We start from the raw sequence: 20,386 nt of genomic DNA, 5'->3' as shown, positions 1-20,386 counted from the left end.
TTTCCTCAGTATTACAGAAAGCGGAGGCGCTTTCCGTTCGCCCCCGGAGGCCTGAGGGAATGGAGGGCTCCCCTCCTCAGCCCCGTCTCCCAAGCTGGCCAGGGGAGGCCTCGAGTTGGCCTGCGGCCTACCCCAACCCCGCCCTGCCGACCCGCTGACAGGGCCCCGCGGCGCCACTCACCACTTGGTACCGGCTGGCGGGCTGCTGCTGGTGGTGCTCCATCCCGGCGACGGAGGCCTCTTCGGGCCTTGACGCTCGGCTAGGTGCAGCGTCTCTCTAGCTCTCCCTTCTCTCTCTCTTTCCCTCCGCCTTCGTCGCTCTCGGGCCGGCTCCTCCCCTCGCGTCGAGGCCGCCCTCTCTCGGCTCCTCCCCCTCGGAGGCGCGCGCGCGTGACGGGAGGGGGAGGAGGAGGAGGCCTCGTTTCTCCGCCGCTCGCCCCGAAGCACCGCGGTAAAGGTGGACCGGGTCCGTTTTCGCAAAACCCGCTTCCCCCGAATGAAACCGGGGGCCCCCCCACCCTCACAAACGACGGGTCCGGATTTGTCCGGACCGTCCCGCCGGTTTGCGCGGCCGCGCGTCCGGGAAATTCCGGGCGCGTGGCGCCAGTTTGAGGGAAGCAGTGCCGTGTTTACGTATAAGCTAAACAAGCTATAACTTAGCGCCCCTTCTCTCTTGGGAGCCCCCGAAAAATTTAAAGGGGGAAAAAAGCCTGGATGTGCATTTCCAAAATAGAAGATAAAAAAAAAACCTACATACAGCAACAGTGTTTTGTGTTGTGTAGGCTCCTATTTGTTATGTACAAATAGCTTTAGATACCTATTAGGTCCATGAATAACTATATAGCACATATCCAACACACAAAAAACAGCGGCAATTTGTTGTTGACAAAGAACAGCTGGGCATATAAAGGGCTCCATTACCTTCAGTAGTTTAGGGCCTGATCAAACTTTAATCTGGCCCTGGTGGGAGGCAAGCTCTATACACGGATAGAGGAGCTGTTTTTTTTTTTTTAACTGGGGGCGGCAGGGCTGCCTAAAATGAACTGTGGAGATGAGAAGGGACACAAGGGTCATCTAATCAATGTGTAATGCAACAATGCTTGGGAGTACAGTGGTGCCTTGCAAGACGAAAAGAATCCGTTCTGTGATTCTCTTCGTCTAGCGGTTTTTTCGTCTTGCGAAGCAAGCCCATTGACGGATTAGCGCTATTATCAGCTTATCGGATCAGCTGATAAGCGGTTTAGCGGCTTAGAAAAAGGGAGGGAACCCGTAGGAACTCGCAAGACATTTTCGTCTTGCGAAGCAAGCCCATAGGAGATTCGTTTTGCGAAGCACCTCCAAAACGGAAAACTCTTTCGTCTAGCGAGTTTTCCGTCTTGCGAGGCATTCGTCTTGCGGGGCACCACTGTATTCAGAGCACATGACTATAATAGGACAGAGCATCGCTCTAAGTAAGGCGTGGGAGACAATTCCTCGGGGCTGAGGCTTGGGCGCAGCCAAGCCCCCCCCCCCAAAAAAAACACACCCCGACATGGATACAAATTTGAGGTTCTGACCCCCCCACACACAAAAGCCTATCTCCAATCAATTCAAATCAATACAAATCTGAGGTTCTGGCCCCCAACAAAAGCCTGCCCCCATCAATAGAAATCACTACAAATCTGATGTTCTGCCCCCACAACAAAAGCCTGCCCCCCCCAAATCAATACAAATCTGAGGTGTCCCCCGAACAAAAGCCTGCCCCCCAACAAATCAACACAAAGCTGAGGTTCTGCCCCACCAAAGAAAAATCCTAGCTACGCCCATTGGCCAAGGGGTCTTCGTGTAACTTATGTGAGGGGGCCACCCCCTGCCCCAAAGTTGCACTGTCATTCAAATGGTGTCCATCCACCGCGTTGTTATCATCAGCAACATCGTAATCGTCAGTGCTGTTTTTCTAGGGAAAGAGGTGCCGGATCTCACCGTGAATACTTCCCTTGTACTCTTAGGATGGCAATGGAGCCCAAAGGCTTGTTCACATGCATATCTTCAAACACGATATATGCCATCATGATTCCACAATGCCCTTTGGCAACTGGCATAACTCAAATGGGTTAGGTTCAACTGCGGAAAATAAATGGGCACACATCAAGACATTTAAACTGTTTCCAAAACCAGTGAAGGGGCATTTCAGTCTCTCCGGAGGCAGGCAACTCTAGCGTGAAGCTTCCTAATTGGAATTCATTAGCAGTTCTGATGCTATGGCGTGTGGTTAGCTCATTACCGAAAGCGTTTGTCTCTTTTTAGCTGTTTATTTGCACTATTGTTCTTGCTATACCTGCTATAGTCTGTTGTGGCTGCTCCTCAGAAGTAGATCACACCCATGCTGACGGCATCTTGAACTCATTCCTTTAATTATTCCCACTTTTTCTGATTCACAGGCAGGACTGCTGTTGCTTATACAGCCAAAAACAACACCACACACTTCCACAAGAGTTGACGACAATAGGCTTGGTGAAACCCTGAGGCTTGAAGCAGTAGAAAAAAATCTTTTGGTAAAAATCATTAAGGAAAGTTGATGAGGACAGGGCATGCTCAGGATTCATAGAATGCTTAATCACTCTTGTGGGGGGCGGGGAGAGATGGAAGAAGAAATGGAGTGGAATGTCCTTCCAGACTGGCTGAGTGAAATTATAAATTGTTCACTCTATGCTGCAACATTTTGTTGCAGGTCCCACTTGTTGGTTTCTGCATTCATTTGTGCTCTGCTCAAATTCAACTGTAATGCATCTTCTGCTACCTCTTTCTTCGCTTGCCCTTGCTCTGTAAAAATACTCTTCCTTGCATCCTCTTTAATAAGGTCTCTCTCTCTCTCTCTCTCTCTCTCACACACACACACACACACACACACAGTTGTTGTTTTGTTGTTGTTGTTTTGAGATGGTATTCTTCTTCTTCTTTGGTGATCGCTCGTAGCCGAGTAAGATTGTCTTCCATAAACACAGTCTTAACAGTGAGTCTGTCAGTGACTGTGGAGGCCAGTTCTGGGTACACCTATCCTTCCACAGTGGGGACATAGGTTTCTGGGCGGGAGTTGATCACGGTGTGGATTTGCCAAGTGTGCCTTCCTCTTAGCTTGTTTCTCCCTTTTGTCCTGAGTTTGAGCATCTTCAAAGTCCATGACACCTTTGGTAAAGGCTGTTCTCCAGTTGGAGTGCTTGCAAGCCAGTGTTTCCCAGTTACCAGTGCTTATGGGGTTTTTAAAAAAGATTTGCTTTGAGAACATCTTTAAGCCTCTTTTGTTGTCCACTGGTATTTCGCTTTCCATTCTTGAGTTGGGAATAGAGTAGTTGCTTTGGAAGACGATAATCAGGCATCCGCACAACATGACCAGTCCAACGAAGTTGATATTGAATAATCATTGCTTTGACACTGGTGATCTTTGCTTCTTCCAGAACACTGACATTAATTTGCATGTCTTCCCAAGTGATGTATAAAAATTTTCAGAGACACCATTGATGGAATTTTTCAAGGAGTTGGAGATGACATTTATAAGTGGACCATGTTTCACAAGCATACAGTAAAGTAGGTGGTACAATAGCTTTGTATGCAAGCATTTTGTTTTCCCTGCAAATGTCCCGGTCCTCAAACACTGCACTTCACTCGGAAGAAAGCTGCGCTCGCAGAGTTCAAGCGATGTTGGATTTCAGCATCAATGTCAGCTCTTGTGGAAATATAACTGCTCAGGTAGGAAAAGGGATTGACACTTTCTAACGTTTCACCATTGAGGTGGATTTGTAGCGTTGCAAAGGGGTTGTTTTGTATTCACCAGTAATAATAATAATAATAATAATAATAATAATAATAATAATAATAATAATTTATTATTTATACCCCGCCCATCTGGCTGAGTTTCCCCAGCCACTCTGGGCGGCTCCCAATCAGTGTTAAAAACAGTACAGCGTTACATATTAAAAACTTCCCTGAACAGGGCTGCCTAAAGATGTCTTCTGAATGTCAGGTAATTATTTATCTCTTTGACATCTGATGGGAGGGCGTTCCACAGGGCGGGCGCCACTACCGAGAAGGCCCTCTGTCTGGTTCCCTGTAGCCTCACTTCTCGCAATGAGGGAAACGCCAGAAGGCCCTCGGCGCTGGATCTCAGTGTCCGGGCTGAACAATGGGGGTGGAGACGCTCCTTCAGGTATACAGGACAGAGGCAGTATAGAGAACCAGCACGTCTTTTTATGCTGCTGCTTCTGGCAGCCATTGATTGCTGGCATACACAGCACTTTTATCAAGATATGAATACCAGCACCATTTCCCCCCCACCAAAAAGATACCCACCCCACTTTGATGCCCAAAACATATATTTGATGGTTGGCTCTGATTCCCAGAAACTCATGTGTTATGTACTGAGTTGAATAGGATCCAAACTGAAGCAGTCTGATTGGTCCTAGAACAATAGGATCCAAATTGCAGCAGTCTGATTGGTCCTAGAACAATAGGATTCAGAATGCAGCAGTCTGATTGGTCCTAGAACAATGCAGCAGTATGATTGGTTGGCAGGAACCACCCAATCATGCTCCAGATATAAGTGAATCCACAACCTGATTGGCTTACAGTAGAATTCCAGAATTAGCCAATCATGTGCAGCCCATTGTGTAAATAATGTATATAAAGCAGATACTTTGAGGGGACTTTCATTCATTCCTCCTCACCACTATGAGCTGAATAAAGAGCATGAAATCACTTTGCGACTCTGAGTATATATCATCATGTCACTATGAATCTGTTGGAATTGAATAAATTTATGACTTTTTGTTGTTCTTGCTGCAACAGAGTAACATAATATTTGAATCGCAATTCTTCAGCTAGGAAAAATAATCTGGATACTGATACCTGAATGTGACACTAATGGCTATGCAGATAGTATTAACTTTTTATCAGTTTCTGTCACTTTTATTTCTCTAAGCAGGAACTGTGGCAAGTACTCACAAAGTAGGAGCAATGGAGTTACTCTCATGCTTAGGACGAACACAACTATTTACTAAAAGGTTCAACATGGGCAGTCTCATAAATTTAATAGTTTCATAAAATATGGAACTGCAATGTGAGTCATTATTAAGCTATCTGAGTTATCATTAATAAATGTATTTCCTTACAATGGCTTCATACTTGGAGGAGATAATCCTTTGCATTTAACAATATTTCACATGTATTCTTTTAGTATTGCGGACAACAACCGTGTTGGGTTGGCTGATATTATGATCCCCATATTGCAGATGTGGATTGAAACTAGCTTGCCTGAGGCCACCCAACGAATTAATGGTTTTGATGATATTTGATTGGGGTACTCTACTTTCCAGTCCAAGAGTCAATGCAGGCATTATTCAAGTAAGCTTGTCCATGCAAACAACTGTTCGTGCAAGTGGTCTGCTTGAAGGAGTAGTTTAATGTTTTGTTTTTTTTTATAATAATTTTTATTACATTTTTCCAAATTACAGAAAGAACAGAAAGAAAAAGCAGAATAGAAGAAAAAAAAGAAAAAAGAACAGAAAATCACATCCATTTCAATAGCTTATTTCAAATTTCCATTGGACTTCCCCACATCTCCCGCATAATGCATTCTTGATAATAAAGTCATCAGCAAATTATACCCTTATTTCGTGTGTTTCTTTATATTTTCAGTTGCAGTTTAAGTTTAGATCTCTTATTCTCCATTTACTCTAAAAATATCATTTTTACCCATTTAAACTTTGATTCTTTCACAAATATTAGCAATTTCATAGATAATTAAATTTCATTGCTGGGGCTAACGTTCCAAATCATACGACGTCTTATGTTTCATACAGCTTATAATACTTTTGCAAATAGTCTTTAAATTTTTTCCAGTCCTCCTCCATTGCCTCTTCTCCCAGGTCTCGGATTCTTGCAGTCATCTCGGCCAGTTCCATGTAGTTCATCAATTGCGTCTGCCACTCCTCCAGTGTGGGCAAATCTTGGGTCTTCCAATGCTTGGCGATAAGAATTCTTGCTGCAGTTGTAGCATACATAAAAAAAGTTCTATCCTTTTTTAACACCTTCTGGCCGACAATGCCCAGAAGGAAGGCCTCTGGTTTCTTGGGAAAGGTGTACTTAAACACCTTTTTTAACTCGTTATAGATCATTTCCCAAAAGGCCTTCAATCTTGGACAAGTCCACCAGAGGTGAAAGAATGTCCCTTCAGCCTCCTTGCATTTCCAACATTTATTATCAGACAAATGGTATATCTTAGCGAGCTTGACTGGGGTCATGTACCACCTGTATACCATTTTCATAATGTTTTCTTTCAAGGCATTACATGCCGTAAACTTCATACCGGTGGTCCATAACCTTTCCCAGTCCTCAGACATAATATTGTAACCAATGTCTTGAGCCCATTTTATCATGGCTGATTTAACTGTCTCATCCTGAGTGTTCCATTTAAGCAGCAAGTTGTACATTCTCGATATTACCTTGGTCTTTGGTTCTAACAACTCTGTCTCAAGTTTCGATTTTTCCACCTGGAATCCTATTTTTTTATCTAGCTTAAAAACCTCATTAATTTGGGCATAATGTAGCCAATTTTGCACCTTATCCTTTAATTTTTCAAAGCTCTGCAACCTCCAATTACCTCCAATGTTTTCTATTATTTCCCAATATTTCGGCCAATATGCCTCCATATTGGATGTTTTTCGAGCTTTGGCCTCTATTGGTGAAATCCACCTCGGGGTTTTACTTTCCAATAAGTCTTTGTATTTTTTCCAGACCATAAATATTGCTTTTCTGACAATATGGTTTTTAAACATTCCATATGTTTTCCCCTTGTCATACCACAAATACGCATGCCATCCTAACGAATTATTAAAGCCTTCCAGATCTAGGACATCAGTGTTTTCCAATAAAATCCAATCTTTCATCCAGCAGAAGGCCGCAGCTTCATAGTATAACCTTAAGTCCGGCAGGGCAAACCCCCCTCTCTCCTTTGCATCAGTTAGTATTTTAAACTTTATTCGGGGCTTTTTGCCCTGCCAGACAAATTTAGAAATGTCCTTCTGCCACTTTCCGAAACAATCCACTCTGTCCACAATCTGCAAGGCCTGGAACAAAAACAACATTTTTGGCAAAACGTTCATTTTTATAGCTGCAATTCGGCCTAACAAGGATAGTTTCAATCTTGACCAAATTTCTAGATCTTTTTTGACTTCTGACCAGCATTTTTCATAGTTATCTTTAAATAGATTCAAATTCTTAGAAGACAGATTGACCCCCAGGTATTTCACTTTTTTAACAATGTTTAGTTCTGTTTCCTTCTGAAACCCCTCTGTTTCAGTAACCGTCAAGTTTTTCCCTAACACCTTAGTTTTTTGTTTGTTCAGCTTAAAACCCGCCACCCGACCAAATTTCTGAATCAATTCCAAAACTCTTTTTGTACTAGGTTCTGGCTCCTGTAATGTTAAAACCAAGTCATCTGCAAATGCTTTCAGTTTATATTGTTTCGCTCCGACCCGTATTCCTTGTACCTGCCGATCCTCCCTTATCATATTCAGCAAAACCTCCAGGACTGAAATAAACAACAGAGGGGATAGGGGGCACCCCTGGCGTGTTCCTTTTTCAATATGAAGTTCTTCTGTCACCACATTGTTCACTATCAACTTAGCTTTTTGTTCTGAATAGATTGCCTCTATTCCATTCTCAAACCCCCTTCCCACTCCCATCCCTTCCAAGTTTTTCTTCATAAATTTCCAAGAAATGTTGTCAAAGGCCTTCTCCGCATCAATAAAGATTAACACTGCTTTGGTGTTAATATTTGTTTGTAAAAGTTCCAGAATATCGATAATGTTCCTGGTATTATCATACAAATGTCTACCTGGGAGAAAGCCTGCTTGGTCCTTATGGATTACTTCATTTAGTACTTTTTTAAATCTGTTAGCCAAAACATCCGCAAATATTTTGTAATCCACGTTTAGGAGTGAGATGGGGCGGTAGTTCTTGAGTTGAGTCTTTTCAGTTTCCACTTTAGGTATCAGTGTGATGAATGCTTCTTTCCACGTATCTGGTGCCCTCCCTCCCCCCATAATCTGGTTGCAAACCTCCATTAATGGTTGTATCAAATAGTCTTTTAAAATCCTGTAGTACTTGGAGGTGAGTCCATCAGGACCCGGAGATTTGCCTAGTTGCATATTCTGAATGGCATCCTCGATTTCCTGTTGTGTTATTTTACAATTCAAGATTGATCTCTTCTCTTGAGATAATTTTGGTAGGCCGTTATCTTTCAAGAATTGTTCTATCTCAGTTGCTTCCTCGGATGAAGGAGTAGTTTAATGTTGAAGGACAAGACTCACAGACAGTTATGTCTCTTTGGCCATGGGTCAAGGTTGCAATCATGGGAAAGTATGCAGCAACATCTGCAACTTATCTTAGTTACCTTGGCATTCCAGCTTTAAAGATAAAAGTTGGCATCATAAACCCAAGTAAATCTGTTTTTGCAAAATATAAACATACACTGTGCACAACTGATTACTAGGATCTTGTTATATAGATATAAAACTTAGGTTTTAGGAGCTGGAGTTTTTTAGGAGTTTTAGGAGCTGGACAACATGTTGAGGCAATTACAGAACTTTATATGGGATCCTGGTCACTAAAATGCCATTTTTGGACATGCTCTAAGATAGACACAAGGAAACCTGTAGTCCTCTAGCTCCCATCATACCCTGACAGCATTGTCAGTGATCAAGGATGATGGGAGCTTCTGTCTAACAGGACTGCAATTTCCTCTTCCATGCCCTACAGCCATGGGGGTATACCCTCCAACATTTCTCCGATGAAAATAGGGACATCCTATTCCATAACAACAACAACAATTTTATTATTTATTCCCCGTCCATCTGACTGGGTTGCCCCAGCCATTCTGGATGGCTTCCAACTTATATAAAAACATAATAAACATCCTTCCCTATACAGGGCTGCCTTCAGATGGTTCAGGGGTCAAATAACTCCAAACCCTCCAACATTTCTCCGATGAAAATAGGAATATCCTAAGGGAAAGTGGGGCATTCTGGGATCAAGTCAGAAACTTCTGTGAATCCAGGACTGTCCCTGGAAAATAGGGACACTTGGAGGGGCTGGGGGGGCTGTAAGAGCAGAGTAAGGCTTGTGACTGCTGCATGAATTCTTCCAAAAGCCTGCTGGTTAGACTTGTCGCTTCCCTCATTCCTACTGCCTCTGCTAACAGACCCAGAAACATTAACGTTTATGATTGTTAGTTCTTTACATTTAGACATTTCCCTCCCACGTTACAAGGTCGGCCGACCTTACCCTCCCCATATCACACTTTGCAGGAGTTATTTGTTACAGCTCTATAAGGTGAAAAAAGTATCATAGCAACAGAGGCCTTTATTCATTCAGGCAGCTACCCCGCTTATAAGTGCCTATACATGGTAGGAGGTAATGGGAAATTAAGTTAGGTCCCCTTTAACAGAAATGTTCTCTTGCCACCCTCTCCACTGTCCTGCACATTTTTTACTTCATTCAAGGCCACCACCAAGCACATTCATTTAGTTATTACTTATAAGCGTAGGCACCGCTATTGTCTCTGGTTGGTCGTGACCATGCTAAGATGCTGGCCTTGGTGATACCTGAGTCAGAACACTCGAGGTAAATAATACAGATTGGCAAGGTTTTGGGGGTAGAGGAAAATAATCTCTGTTGTGGTGGAGAATGGCAATGACATCACAATAGCCCTTCAATTTAGGCCCAATACTTAAAATGCTATGTTTGAAGTGCTCACTTTTCAATATATACTTGCTAAGTATTATCCAGTGGCAATCCTCTTGTTTTGGATATAGAAACACATAGGAAAAAAGCTGTATACATTCTAAGGGATATTTGTGAGAAAGTTGCCATCATACGTGTCCTCTAAGTTGCTAACTGACTCAGTTAATTTAAAAAAGACCAGTAAAGTTTATTTGGATTGGGTTGGCACCATGCACACAGCCCTAAATCTGCCCTGATCTGGTTCCTCTCCCTCTGTTCCACGTGCAGAAGGCACATGAAAGTAAGCTGAATCTTACCTCAACACTGGCAATGGGATGCTGTTTGAAATATACTCTGAGTTGAGTGTGGATTTCATGCTCTTTAATCAGCTCATATTAGTGAGGAATGGAAGTTCCCCCGAAATGTCTGCTTTATATACATTATTTACACAATGGGCCCCACGTGATTGGCTAGTTCCGGGATTCTCCTGTAGGCCAATCAGGTTGCGGATTCACTTCCACCTGGAGTTGGATTGGGTGGCTCCTGCGGACCAATCAGACTGCTGCATTCTGGACCCTATTGTTCTAGGACCAATCAGACTGCTGCATTCTGAATCCTACTGTTCTAGGACCAATCAGACTGCTGCAATTTGGATCCTATTCAATTCAGTGCATAACACTGTTCTTCTGAATACCAGCTGCTGTCTACCACAGGAGGGGAGAGTGCAGTTGCAAAAGGAATGCAGCTCCAGCTTGTATCAGATAAGCCAAGGCACATCGGTACATGCATCCTGACTGCTGAACTGCATGGCTCAGGACGGTTGCCTCTCTAGCTTAGGGTTACCAGACGTACCCGGTTCCCGGGGACAGTCCCTGGATTTGCAAATCTGTCCCCAGACAAATTCCGTCCCCGGAATCTCCCCAGATTTGCAAATCTGTTCCCAGAAAATGAAACACAACCCAAGAAGGCCCACAGTATATCATCAGATAGGTAAGGAAGGAAGCCTCCAAACTGGCATCCTGCCCCTCTCATCTCTAAGTAATGGACAAGCCAGCTGGGCTTGCAGTAGGCTTAAAAAAGAAGAAGTAATAGTCTGCTAGAAACACAGTTGTTTTTAAAAGCATTGCTTATTTTTAATAGGAATACTTGCAGGAAACCTCAGGTAGCAGTTCTGTCCTAAAAGTGGCATGCTTCATTCTCTTACACATAGGAGTGAATGGTCCGTCTAAAGGCTACATGCTGGGAATAATTGGTTTGGAATCGCCCAAAAAAGATGTTAGCTTGTTTTTGTATGCCACAACTGCAGCAAGAATTTTGTTAGCCAAAAATTGGAAACTACAAGAAATGCCTACAGTGGAGAAATGGCAGATGAAGATGATGGACTTTCTGGAGCTGGCCGACCTGACTGGAAGAATCCGTGAACAGAAAGAGGAGGAACACCAAGAAGAATGAATGAAATTTAATATGCTAAGATAACCTAAGTAGAATTATTTGTAAGTACCAAATTGGCCTAGGAGTTCAATATGTTGAATTGTATAACGTTGTGGATAAAGGATAATATGAAAAGAAAGAAAGATGTTAATTGACTAAGTTTATCTCATTTGAAAGAAGTATTAGAAAACTGCTACAATGACTTATATGGAAACTCAGCTAGGAGGATTTGAGGAAGTCACCCAACAACGATAACAAAATTGGGATTTTAACAGTTAGTGTCAGGGAACTGCCATCGGCTCAGGGGTGAGAAGGGAAAAGGCGGATAGATTACAGAGAGCCCCCAAAGATCGTGGGAAGCAGCACTTCCTCAGGGGAGTAAGGAAGCCACGCCTCTAGTGGGGAGGAGATGCAGGGCTTGGAGGATGCAAGGCAGTGCCAGGACACCTTGCCTGAGCAAAGCAGGGAGGAGGGAGGTCCCCCTTTACCCAAGCCTTCCTTGCGCAGAAGGCTTCCGTGCAGAGAGGGGAGGCGCAGACTGGGGGTCAAGAAACCACTCTGCTGGGGAAGATTTAAGGACCGCCCACTCTCAGATTCTGCCAGTGAATGAGCAAGACATGGAATAGAGGCGCTCTGCGTTGTAAAGTTTTTTTTAGCACCAATAAGCAAGCTTTAGAACAGACTAGTGAGGCATCTTGCCTGATTGCTCTCGAGCAACCACCTGATACCCTTAACAGTTAGGATAAATGTTTGTTTGTTTTATATTGTAATGTTTTTCTTTTATGTTTGTGATAAATTTGGAAAATTAATTTTAAAAAATTGGAAAAAGGCTACATGCCAAGCCAAGGGGTGAGGCAAAGGGTTCCCGAAGTGGAGGTGTTGAGCAGTCCCCTGCAGCACCATCAATCCCTACCCCTACAATCTGTCTCCACGGAGCTTTCTCCTTCTTTCTTTCTTCTGGTCAGCCTCCAAGAGCAAATTGAACCTAGCTGGATGACAAGGGTTAGGGGATAGGATGGGCACCAAGAGGAAATGTCAGGAGCAGAGGAAGGGTTTGTCACCCTCCAGCTGTGCATCCTACTAAACTGCACCCCTTCTTTCTGCTTTGGATGAGAATGGATCAGTTCCATGTCCAGTATTTAAGTTCTGCTGCAGACATGACAACATGCAGTTTTGACCTCGGATGATGCTTGCAGTGAAATGCATAGGATCACCATATATACCAGAAAATTCTGGTGGTGTCCTGGGAGCGGAGGCTAACATGGCCACTCGGAGGAATTTTTAAAATTTCATACTAAATGTCCAGGATTTTGTCTGTTCCTTCGTGGAAGCAGAAACATCTGCTGACTGCCAAAAGAAAGCTCAACAACTTTTTGGACGATTGTCCAAAAAAACCTCTGGAGTTTTTACTTCTTGAAATATGGCAACCCTAGAATTGCACAACAAAAACAAACAGATGCATAGGTTTTTCTACACTGACTTAGCCAAGGACGTAACAGACTGGGAGGTGAAAATTCACACAATAAACCAAAGCAGAAGCTTCTGCCGTTGCCTGCTTACTCATAGTCATAGGCAAGTGACATCAATGTAACTTACTCCTAAGCAAGGATGGTTCCCTTTCTTTAAATTAATGACTACAAAGAAATAACAGCCAATCCGTCGGTCAACTATTATGTTAATTGCATTAAATGAAAAGTGTGGTTCTCAATAGCTAAATGGGCATGCCAGGAATATAGTGAAACTTCTCCTGCAAGTAAACATTGCATCCATAAGTTGCATATTTGTTTAAAAAGACTTGTTTTGAAAGATCAATATGATGAGCAGAACTTGAAAACCCTGAAAACCCGACACAGGTTGCTTTCAAACTGGAAGCCTGATATAACACTTGAGCCTAAACAGTGCTTAAGGAAAGAATATCCACTCCCAAGTGTACCCACACTAGGATTACATGAAAGGGCAAATTGAACACCCTCAGATCTAGCAGAGCTCTTTGGTTGACAGCAGACAGCTGGGTAGGCATCTGATTACCAGTCAAATCTGTCTTCGAAGCCCACACAGGCTGTTTTCACCTAAACTGAAAAAGAGGAGTCTTTCAGCTCCACAATCAATGACAGTTTCCACTAAGGTTAAGCTGAAACGGAACGGGCATTAAGGGGACGTGGGGTGTGTGAAAAGGAAAGCTGTAAAAATGGGTGTTTATTCAACCCCCCAAGATAAAAGTGATGTGCCCACTGTCTTGGGTGGAGTGGCTTGGAAGCCGTCTTTTCCAAACTTATTGAATTATCCCTGGATTGGGGAAATCCAAATTTACTGGGGGAACAAGCAGGATAGCTGCTGTTGGAGTGAGACGTCATGTGGACAACACGACATTAATAGGAATGCAAACAGCATCAAAAGCACATCAAATGTAGGCGTGGACAAGCCCCATTTTTTACTTCTGTGCAAGCAACAATATCTTAGGAGGACTACATTATAGGTCTACTTCTGTGCAAAATTGTGCAGTGAAAAGTGCACCTGGGGTGTAGTTTTACCCAGAAAAATCTGGGTTAGGGTTAATGTTTTGTTTGTTGATGTTTGTCACCATGTTAGCCCCAAACAGAAGGTTTTGTGCTCTTTGTACACTGTGCCTTGTTTACAGTACACACACAGTTTCTTCTCTTGTGATGAGTGACGGACGTCTTGCATCTGTTTTGAAACTGATTGTGCCAAATCTGCACACACCTGGCTGCTAGTCCCCTTCATCCCATACATTTACTGTGGGAATAGGGGAGGGGATGGACCGAGAGATTCAGAAGAATGTGGTGACAATCAAAGTCGGGTGGGGGTGAGAGATAATTTTGAAAAGAAGCCTCTTTGGTGGAAATTTTCAGGAACAGTGAAACATGCAGACTCAGATTAAAAAATATGCAGTCCAAACCTCAGAGAAAGATGGAAGAAAACTCATGAGATGAAACCCAGGATGAAAGAAATTTCAGTACCAAATGCCCTTTGCTAACAAGCCATTTTGTAGCCAGGTTGATATGCCTCTGTTGTGGGGTACTATTGTTGATGCTGAAAAAGGAAAACCCAAATGGCATTACACTGTAATTCAGGGCGTGATAGATGCTGATTGCACAATGGAAAATCAGCATGTGTTGGCATGTCCTATAAGAAACGAAAGGCAGCCAAAATGAAATCTTCCTTATTGTGTCTAACTTGTTAATCGAGCAGCATAATTATTGCTTTGAGTGGGAGGTCTTAGGTTCAGTACCCAAACCACTGTCCAAAGCAAGGGTTGCCAACTTGGCAACCTGTCCACTGGTGTCGCTGGACAGGTGTCCCAGACTGAGCTTTCATTTTTTAAAAGTGAGGAGGGGGAGAAACAAGCCTTTAGCCAACCCCCCCCCCCACTGAAAGTTACAGAGCAAAAGGTGCAGGTCCACTCTAAGTGATTTCTGTGAAATGAGAATGAGTGTGTTGTGGCCACAACCTTGCATATTTTTGCTAGTGCTGAGGAATGCTCCCTGTTGCGATTAGACACCGGCAGCATCAGTGTGTATGAAATCAATACCTTTTGATCTCCACATTCAGGGCCAGTAGGGTATAGCTGACACCCCATTTAAGGTGGTCTAAAGTGGCTGTCTCTCTAACGTTATGCCATGGTCCTTGTGGCACCCAATTTGTGTTGTGCCATGTGGCCCCCTCACCATTGCAGCTATTTTGCGGTCACAACATTATGATGGAAGATTGGGAAAAATTATGGAAAACTGATTTAAAATTTACAGATTGTTCCCTATTGAAGGAGAACTACATGAAGATGATGTATAGATGGTACACAACACCAGCGCAGTTAGGGGAAATGTACAAAACTAGTTCAAATATATGTTGAAAGTGTAAAGAAAAGGAAGGGATATTTTATCATATGTGGTGGGATTGTAATGTAATTTAAAAATGTTGGGAAATGATATACAATGAATTGAAGAAAATGTTCCATATAACATTTGTTAAAAAACCCGAGGCATTTTTGTTGGGGATTGTAGGGAAAGTCCTGCCAAAAAAGCTGAAAAACATCTTCATGTATGTGACAACGGCCACAAGAGTTCTGGTAGCACAAGGATGGAAGCCTGAAGAAACCCCAACTAAAGAATCATAGCAAGAAAAACCGATGGACTATGTAGAACTGGCAAAACTGTCATATAAGCTATGGGACAAGGATAATTGTAACTTTAAGGATGAATGGGAACCCTTTACAAAGTATCTGAAGATGCAACAAAGCGAACTGGTCTCCTTGGCAGGTTTTGAATAAACATTCACAAACTTTTTATTGATAACAATCAGCTAAATAGTTTAAACAGCAGTCTCAGAGAAACCAAAGACTTGAACTGAGGGAAGTCGGGGGGTGGGGGCAGGTGGGTTTTGTGGGGGGGGGAGGGAGGAAAAATGGGGGGGACCAAGGATGATATGTTTTTGGATAATATGTCTCGTTTTAATTTTGAATAAAAAAACTAAAACTAAAACAAAAACCACTGCAGCCATTTTGTGACTGGTGCCCCCAGCACTCTCTCAACATTTGAAATGTGCCCACTGGCTCAAAAAGGTTGGTGACCACTATACTAGAAGAGCAATGGGGCAAAGCTTGGGGACACTGCTCAGTGGCAGATCATCTGCTTCATATGCAGAAGATGCCTGGCATCTCTAGACAGGGGTCAGAAGGAGCCCTGGAGAATTGCTGCCTACCAGACAAGACAGTATTTACCTATGTGAACCAATTGTCTGATTCATATGGGGTAGCATCTTATGTTCCTGTCTCTAGCTGAAGATATACAGTATTTTTAACGGTGGCGTGCGAAAATGAAGAAAAATCACGAATAGTTTTAAAAGATGCAGCATAATTTTCCGGAACCACTCCAATATCTCAAGGTATCAAGGTATTACGGTAGATACCTGGGTTATCTGGCTGTTTATCTAGAAAGAAGATTAACGATTCCAAGACGAGCCCCAGGAAGCTCGCTGTGTGTGTTCCTTCTTCCTGGGAGAGCAACAGCTCTCGGATAAGGAAAGAAGAGAATTGCTTGTGAACTCTTAGTTCAGCAGAATTCTTAAGCTGGATTTGCATACTCTCTGGTTTGAGGTGTCTTTTTGAAATCAGCAGATGGTTGCAATAGTTTTGGAAATGAGTCCCCAAGGATCTAACCTTCCCAGAGGCCCCTAAGGCACCAGCTTGTATTCAATGACATTAGGAGGATAGGACCTAGAGCAGTGTTTCTTGGGTCTCCAGCTTCTGTTGGAATACAGCTCCCATCATTCCTAGCAAGCAGGGCCAGCGGTCAGGGATTGACCCATTCCAAGAACATCATACAGTGGCATACTGTGAGGCGGGCTTCAATAGCAGTCTTCAGCTCTTCTACATCGCTCGGTCTCATGTCTCTCATCTTTCTCTTGGCAATGCCCCATAGATTCTCTATGGGGTTCAGGTCAGGACATGGCTCCCCAAATCAACACAGACTGTGGAAACTTCACATTGGACTTCAAGCATCTGGCATTGTGTGCCTCCCCATTCTTCCTCCAGACTTTGGGTCCTTGGTTTCCAAATGAGATGCAAAAGCTGCTCTCATCAGAAAAGAGATTTGGGGAGCCATGTCATCAGCTGGTGTTGGTCCACTGTGCTTCATTAAGTCCAGGGTCAACGTCGCCGTGTCTACAAGGAGATTTTGGAGCTCTTCATGCTTCCTTCCGCAGACGAGCTTTATGGGGATGCTGATTTCATTTTCCAGTAGGTCTTTGTCACCTGCCCACACTGCCAAAAGTACCAAAACCTGGTTCAATGGACATGGGATTACTGTGCTTGATTGGCCAGCAAACCCGCCTGACCTGAACCCCATAGAGAATCTATGCGGCATTGCCAAGAGAAAGATGAGAGACATGAGACCGAGCAATGCAGAAGAGCTGAAGGCTGCTATTGAAGCTTCCTGGTCTTCCATAACACCTCAGCAGTGCCACAGGCTGATAGCATCCATGCCACGCCACATTGAGGCAGTAATCGATGCAAAAGGGGCCCAAACCAAGTACTGAGTACATGTGCATGCTTCTACTTCTCAGAGGTCCAGCATTGGTCTATTTGCTAATTTCATTTAATATTCTAATTTTCTGAGATAGTTAATTTGGGGTTTTCATCAGCTGTGCACCATAAACATCACAATTATAACAAATAAAGGCTTGACATATCTCGCTTTGCATGTCATGAGTCTATCTCATATATTAGTTTCACCTTTTAAGTTGAATTACTGAAATAAATGAACTTTTCCACAATATTCTAATTTTTTGAGTTTCACCTGTATGTGTAGGTACAAAAACCAAATATGTCATAGTGCAATGAAACTACCATATTCAGGCAGATCCATCCATTTGACAAGTGCTTAGGGAAACACCGGTGTTTAATTCAGCTAGCACAAAAGGCCTTGGTTTCATACATACAAGTATGAGCGTGTTAAATAGTAAACCCATGTACACATGTTAAGGAAATCGTAATTTGACAAGATTTCGAAATCCATCTAAAGTGATGTTTAAAAATGATGTCCACAGGTATTTGTTAGAAATGTAAAGGAAAAGGAGGATCATATGTGGTGAACTTGCAAATTAGTAAAGGACTTTCCCAGAAGTCCTTTACTAATTTGCATTATATATTTGCATATATAATGAAATGGGGAAAAAATGATGAAGGTATCTTTTAAGAAGAAGCCAGAAGCCCTTTTTAAAGGAATAATAGGGGAGGAGATTCCAAAACATCAAAAGAACTTATTTATGTATGCTACGACAGTAGCAGGGATGTTATATGCCCAGAAATGGATGGAAGGAGAAACTCCAACAAAAGAGGAATGGCAGATGAAACTGTGGGAATCTGCTGAACTGGCTGATTTAACAAGCAGAATTCGAGACCAAGAGAAGGAGATGTTTGAGAAAGAATGGGAGAAATTTGTGGAATATATGAAGAATTATTGTAAACACCTTAAAACGCTAGCAGGACTAGAATGATCAGAGCAGAGAAACGAAATAAGGCTGAAGGTGAATATAAAATGGTAAAAGAGCATTTTGGATATGCAGTCGAATAAGGGAAACTTTAATGAAACATGGAAGGTGGGGAAGGGAAGTCGAGGATAATGAGATTACTTTAATAAATGTGTATTTGTTGTAAAATTGAAAACTTTAAATAAAATGTGAGGGGAAAGATGTCCACAGGTATGATGATCATACATGTATGTTATGTGTCCACTAAAGGAAACGCTGGTTTAACATCGGTATAGTTAAAGGTGAAGTTTCCATTGGAAGGGGATCGTACTGTAAATGTAGGGAATAGATTTCCCTCCTTACCTGTTTTGGTTAAGGTTGTAAATGTGCCCCAAATGGATTAAATGGCATATATAGATAAACAATGCAAACTAGTAACTTTGGTAAGCTTATTTGTAAGCTTATTTGTAATGTTCATGTTTTGCAAAACAGTAACTTTGGTAAGTTTATTTGTATTCTGCATGCATTGCCATTTTCAGTTAGCAATAAAATTGCATCTTGAATGGAATTCCACAAAGTAGCTGCTTAAATAGGCTTTGGTACTTAATTGTAATGTTTGTAACAGATTTGACCTCACAATGCTGCGTGCAACGGCAATGCATCTTCTCTGCAAGATTATTCTAATCTGCATGCATCCTGGTGTATTTATAGCCAATATCATCTCCCTGCAGAACCTTCAGTCAGGTGGCAATTTCTATATATAGCTGAACTGTATATTAGTCCACCCTAAGGCAGGAGTTCTGATTTCAGATTTACAATACAGCAAACTTTTCAGTTGTCGGCTCCGATGAATGACATTCATGAATAAAGTGCCATTTTACCCTGTGTACTATGTCTGTCTTTATATTATTCAAAAGTTTTGCCTTGAGTACCTCAAGTGGATCTGGGCGACTGCTAAATAAAACAAAACAAAACCCAAACCACACCAATAGCCCAAATCATTTCAAACTTACTAAAATCCTATTCTGTAGACAATGGTTACAAGCGTTAGCATTACAAGATCTTTCTCTTTAAATTCATGCGCAAACATTTTGAGATGATTTGAGCCACTTGAAAGGAGAACTATCTATCACAAGTACGTTTCTTATTTCACAATGATCCAGAGATTGTACCTGAGGGAAGCAAATGTTGCATATAAAACTTTGGGGGTGCCAGAAAGTTGACCCTTGTGGAGTACACTGAACTGCTGAAAGTTAGGACAATATAGGAGGGAAGGACGTGGGAAAGAAACATCACAATTACATCTAAATACTGATGTCTTGCGCTTTGTTTCTGTACAGCTCCCACCACAACAAACACTTCTAAGATTACAGAACTTGTCCTGTCTGGAAGATTCCTGAGAGAATCCAAATGAACTGTATACGGTACATTCGTCTGGGAAAAGGAAGTCCTTCATAAAGATGTTTGCAATTTTATTTATTTATTTAAAAAAGAAGCCGTACTGATTTCCCTGCTGCAGAGTAGGTTTTCTGTCTGTATAAAAATGCTTTTTTAAAAAAGAGAAACGTGTGTATTTGTTAAGGTTGCTGTATCACGTACACATTTGGAAAGACTTAGAGTTTTTAAAAAGATTGGGAAGAGTTTTCCTTTCTTGCATACCTCTGAACTGTGTATCATTATGGGATAAATATGTGTATCATTATGGGAGAAATATGGGAATTGTTAAAGCAAACATATAGGGCAGCCACTTAAGCAGAAGAAGAAACAATGTTTGAGCTCCCTCTGGTGGGACCACAGAAGAAGGAAATAAAATAAACTCTGGTCACTGACAGACTGCCAGTTGTTTTATAGCAGGGAATCAATCCCTTACCAGAAATTCAGGTTTGTGCAATTAAAGAGAACTAAAATGCTGTATTGTTCTAGCCCAACAAATCCACTTGTAAAGGAAACGAGAGAGGTCACTTTGGGGTTAGAAAAGGAATGAGGAAATGCACTTTGAAATGTGGCACAAATAGCCAATTAACCAGTATTTTTTTCTGGAGGTATTCAAGGGTAAGCAGTACCAGCACCCTTTTTCCCCTAGAAAAAATAACACTGGTTAAAAGCGTGGCGCTTCCTGTAACAACATCATGGTTAGTAAGCGGCACTCTTTTTTTTCTGGAAGAAAAGCGCAGTGTTTAACTACTGTGTAAGCACATCAGGAGGGACACGGGTG

The 20,386-nt window shown here is 42.4% G+C and overlaps 1 protein-coding gene across 4 annotated transcripts in view; it reads right to left on the bottom strand.

Moving 5' to 3' along the window:
• Window positions 1-20,386, bottom strand: part of NDFIP2 (Nedd4 family interacting protein 2) — a 53,865-nt gene that overhangs the window by 31,724 nt on the left and 1,755 nt on the right. For 2 of the 4 annotated variants that reach the window (XM_082218849.1, XM_082218851.1), the window contains exon 1: window positions 182-340. The exons of the other annotated variants lie outside the window; for them this stretch is intronic. In XM_082218849.1, coding sequence (XP_082074975.1) covers window positions 182-223 — 42 coding nt within the window. In that variant the 5' untranslated portion in view covers window positions 224-340. Of the gene's footprint in view, window positions 1-181; window positions 341-20,386 lie in introns of those variants that run through there. 4 annotated transcript variants of the gene reach the window in all.

This window comes from Podarcis vaucheri (genome assembly GCF_965113315.1).
Source record: "Podarcis vaucheri genome assembly, chromosome: 4".
Lineage (NCBI taxonomy): Eukaryota > Metazoa > Chordata > Lepidosauria > Squamata > Lacertidae > Podarcis > Podarcis vaucheri.
Note: the sequence above shows the minus strand (reverse complement) of the source record. Positions and strands in the feature narration are given on the sequence as shown.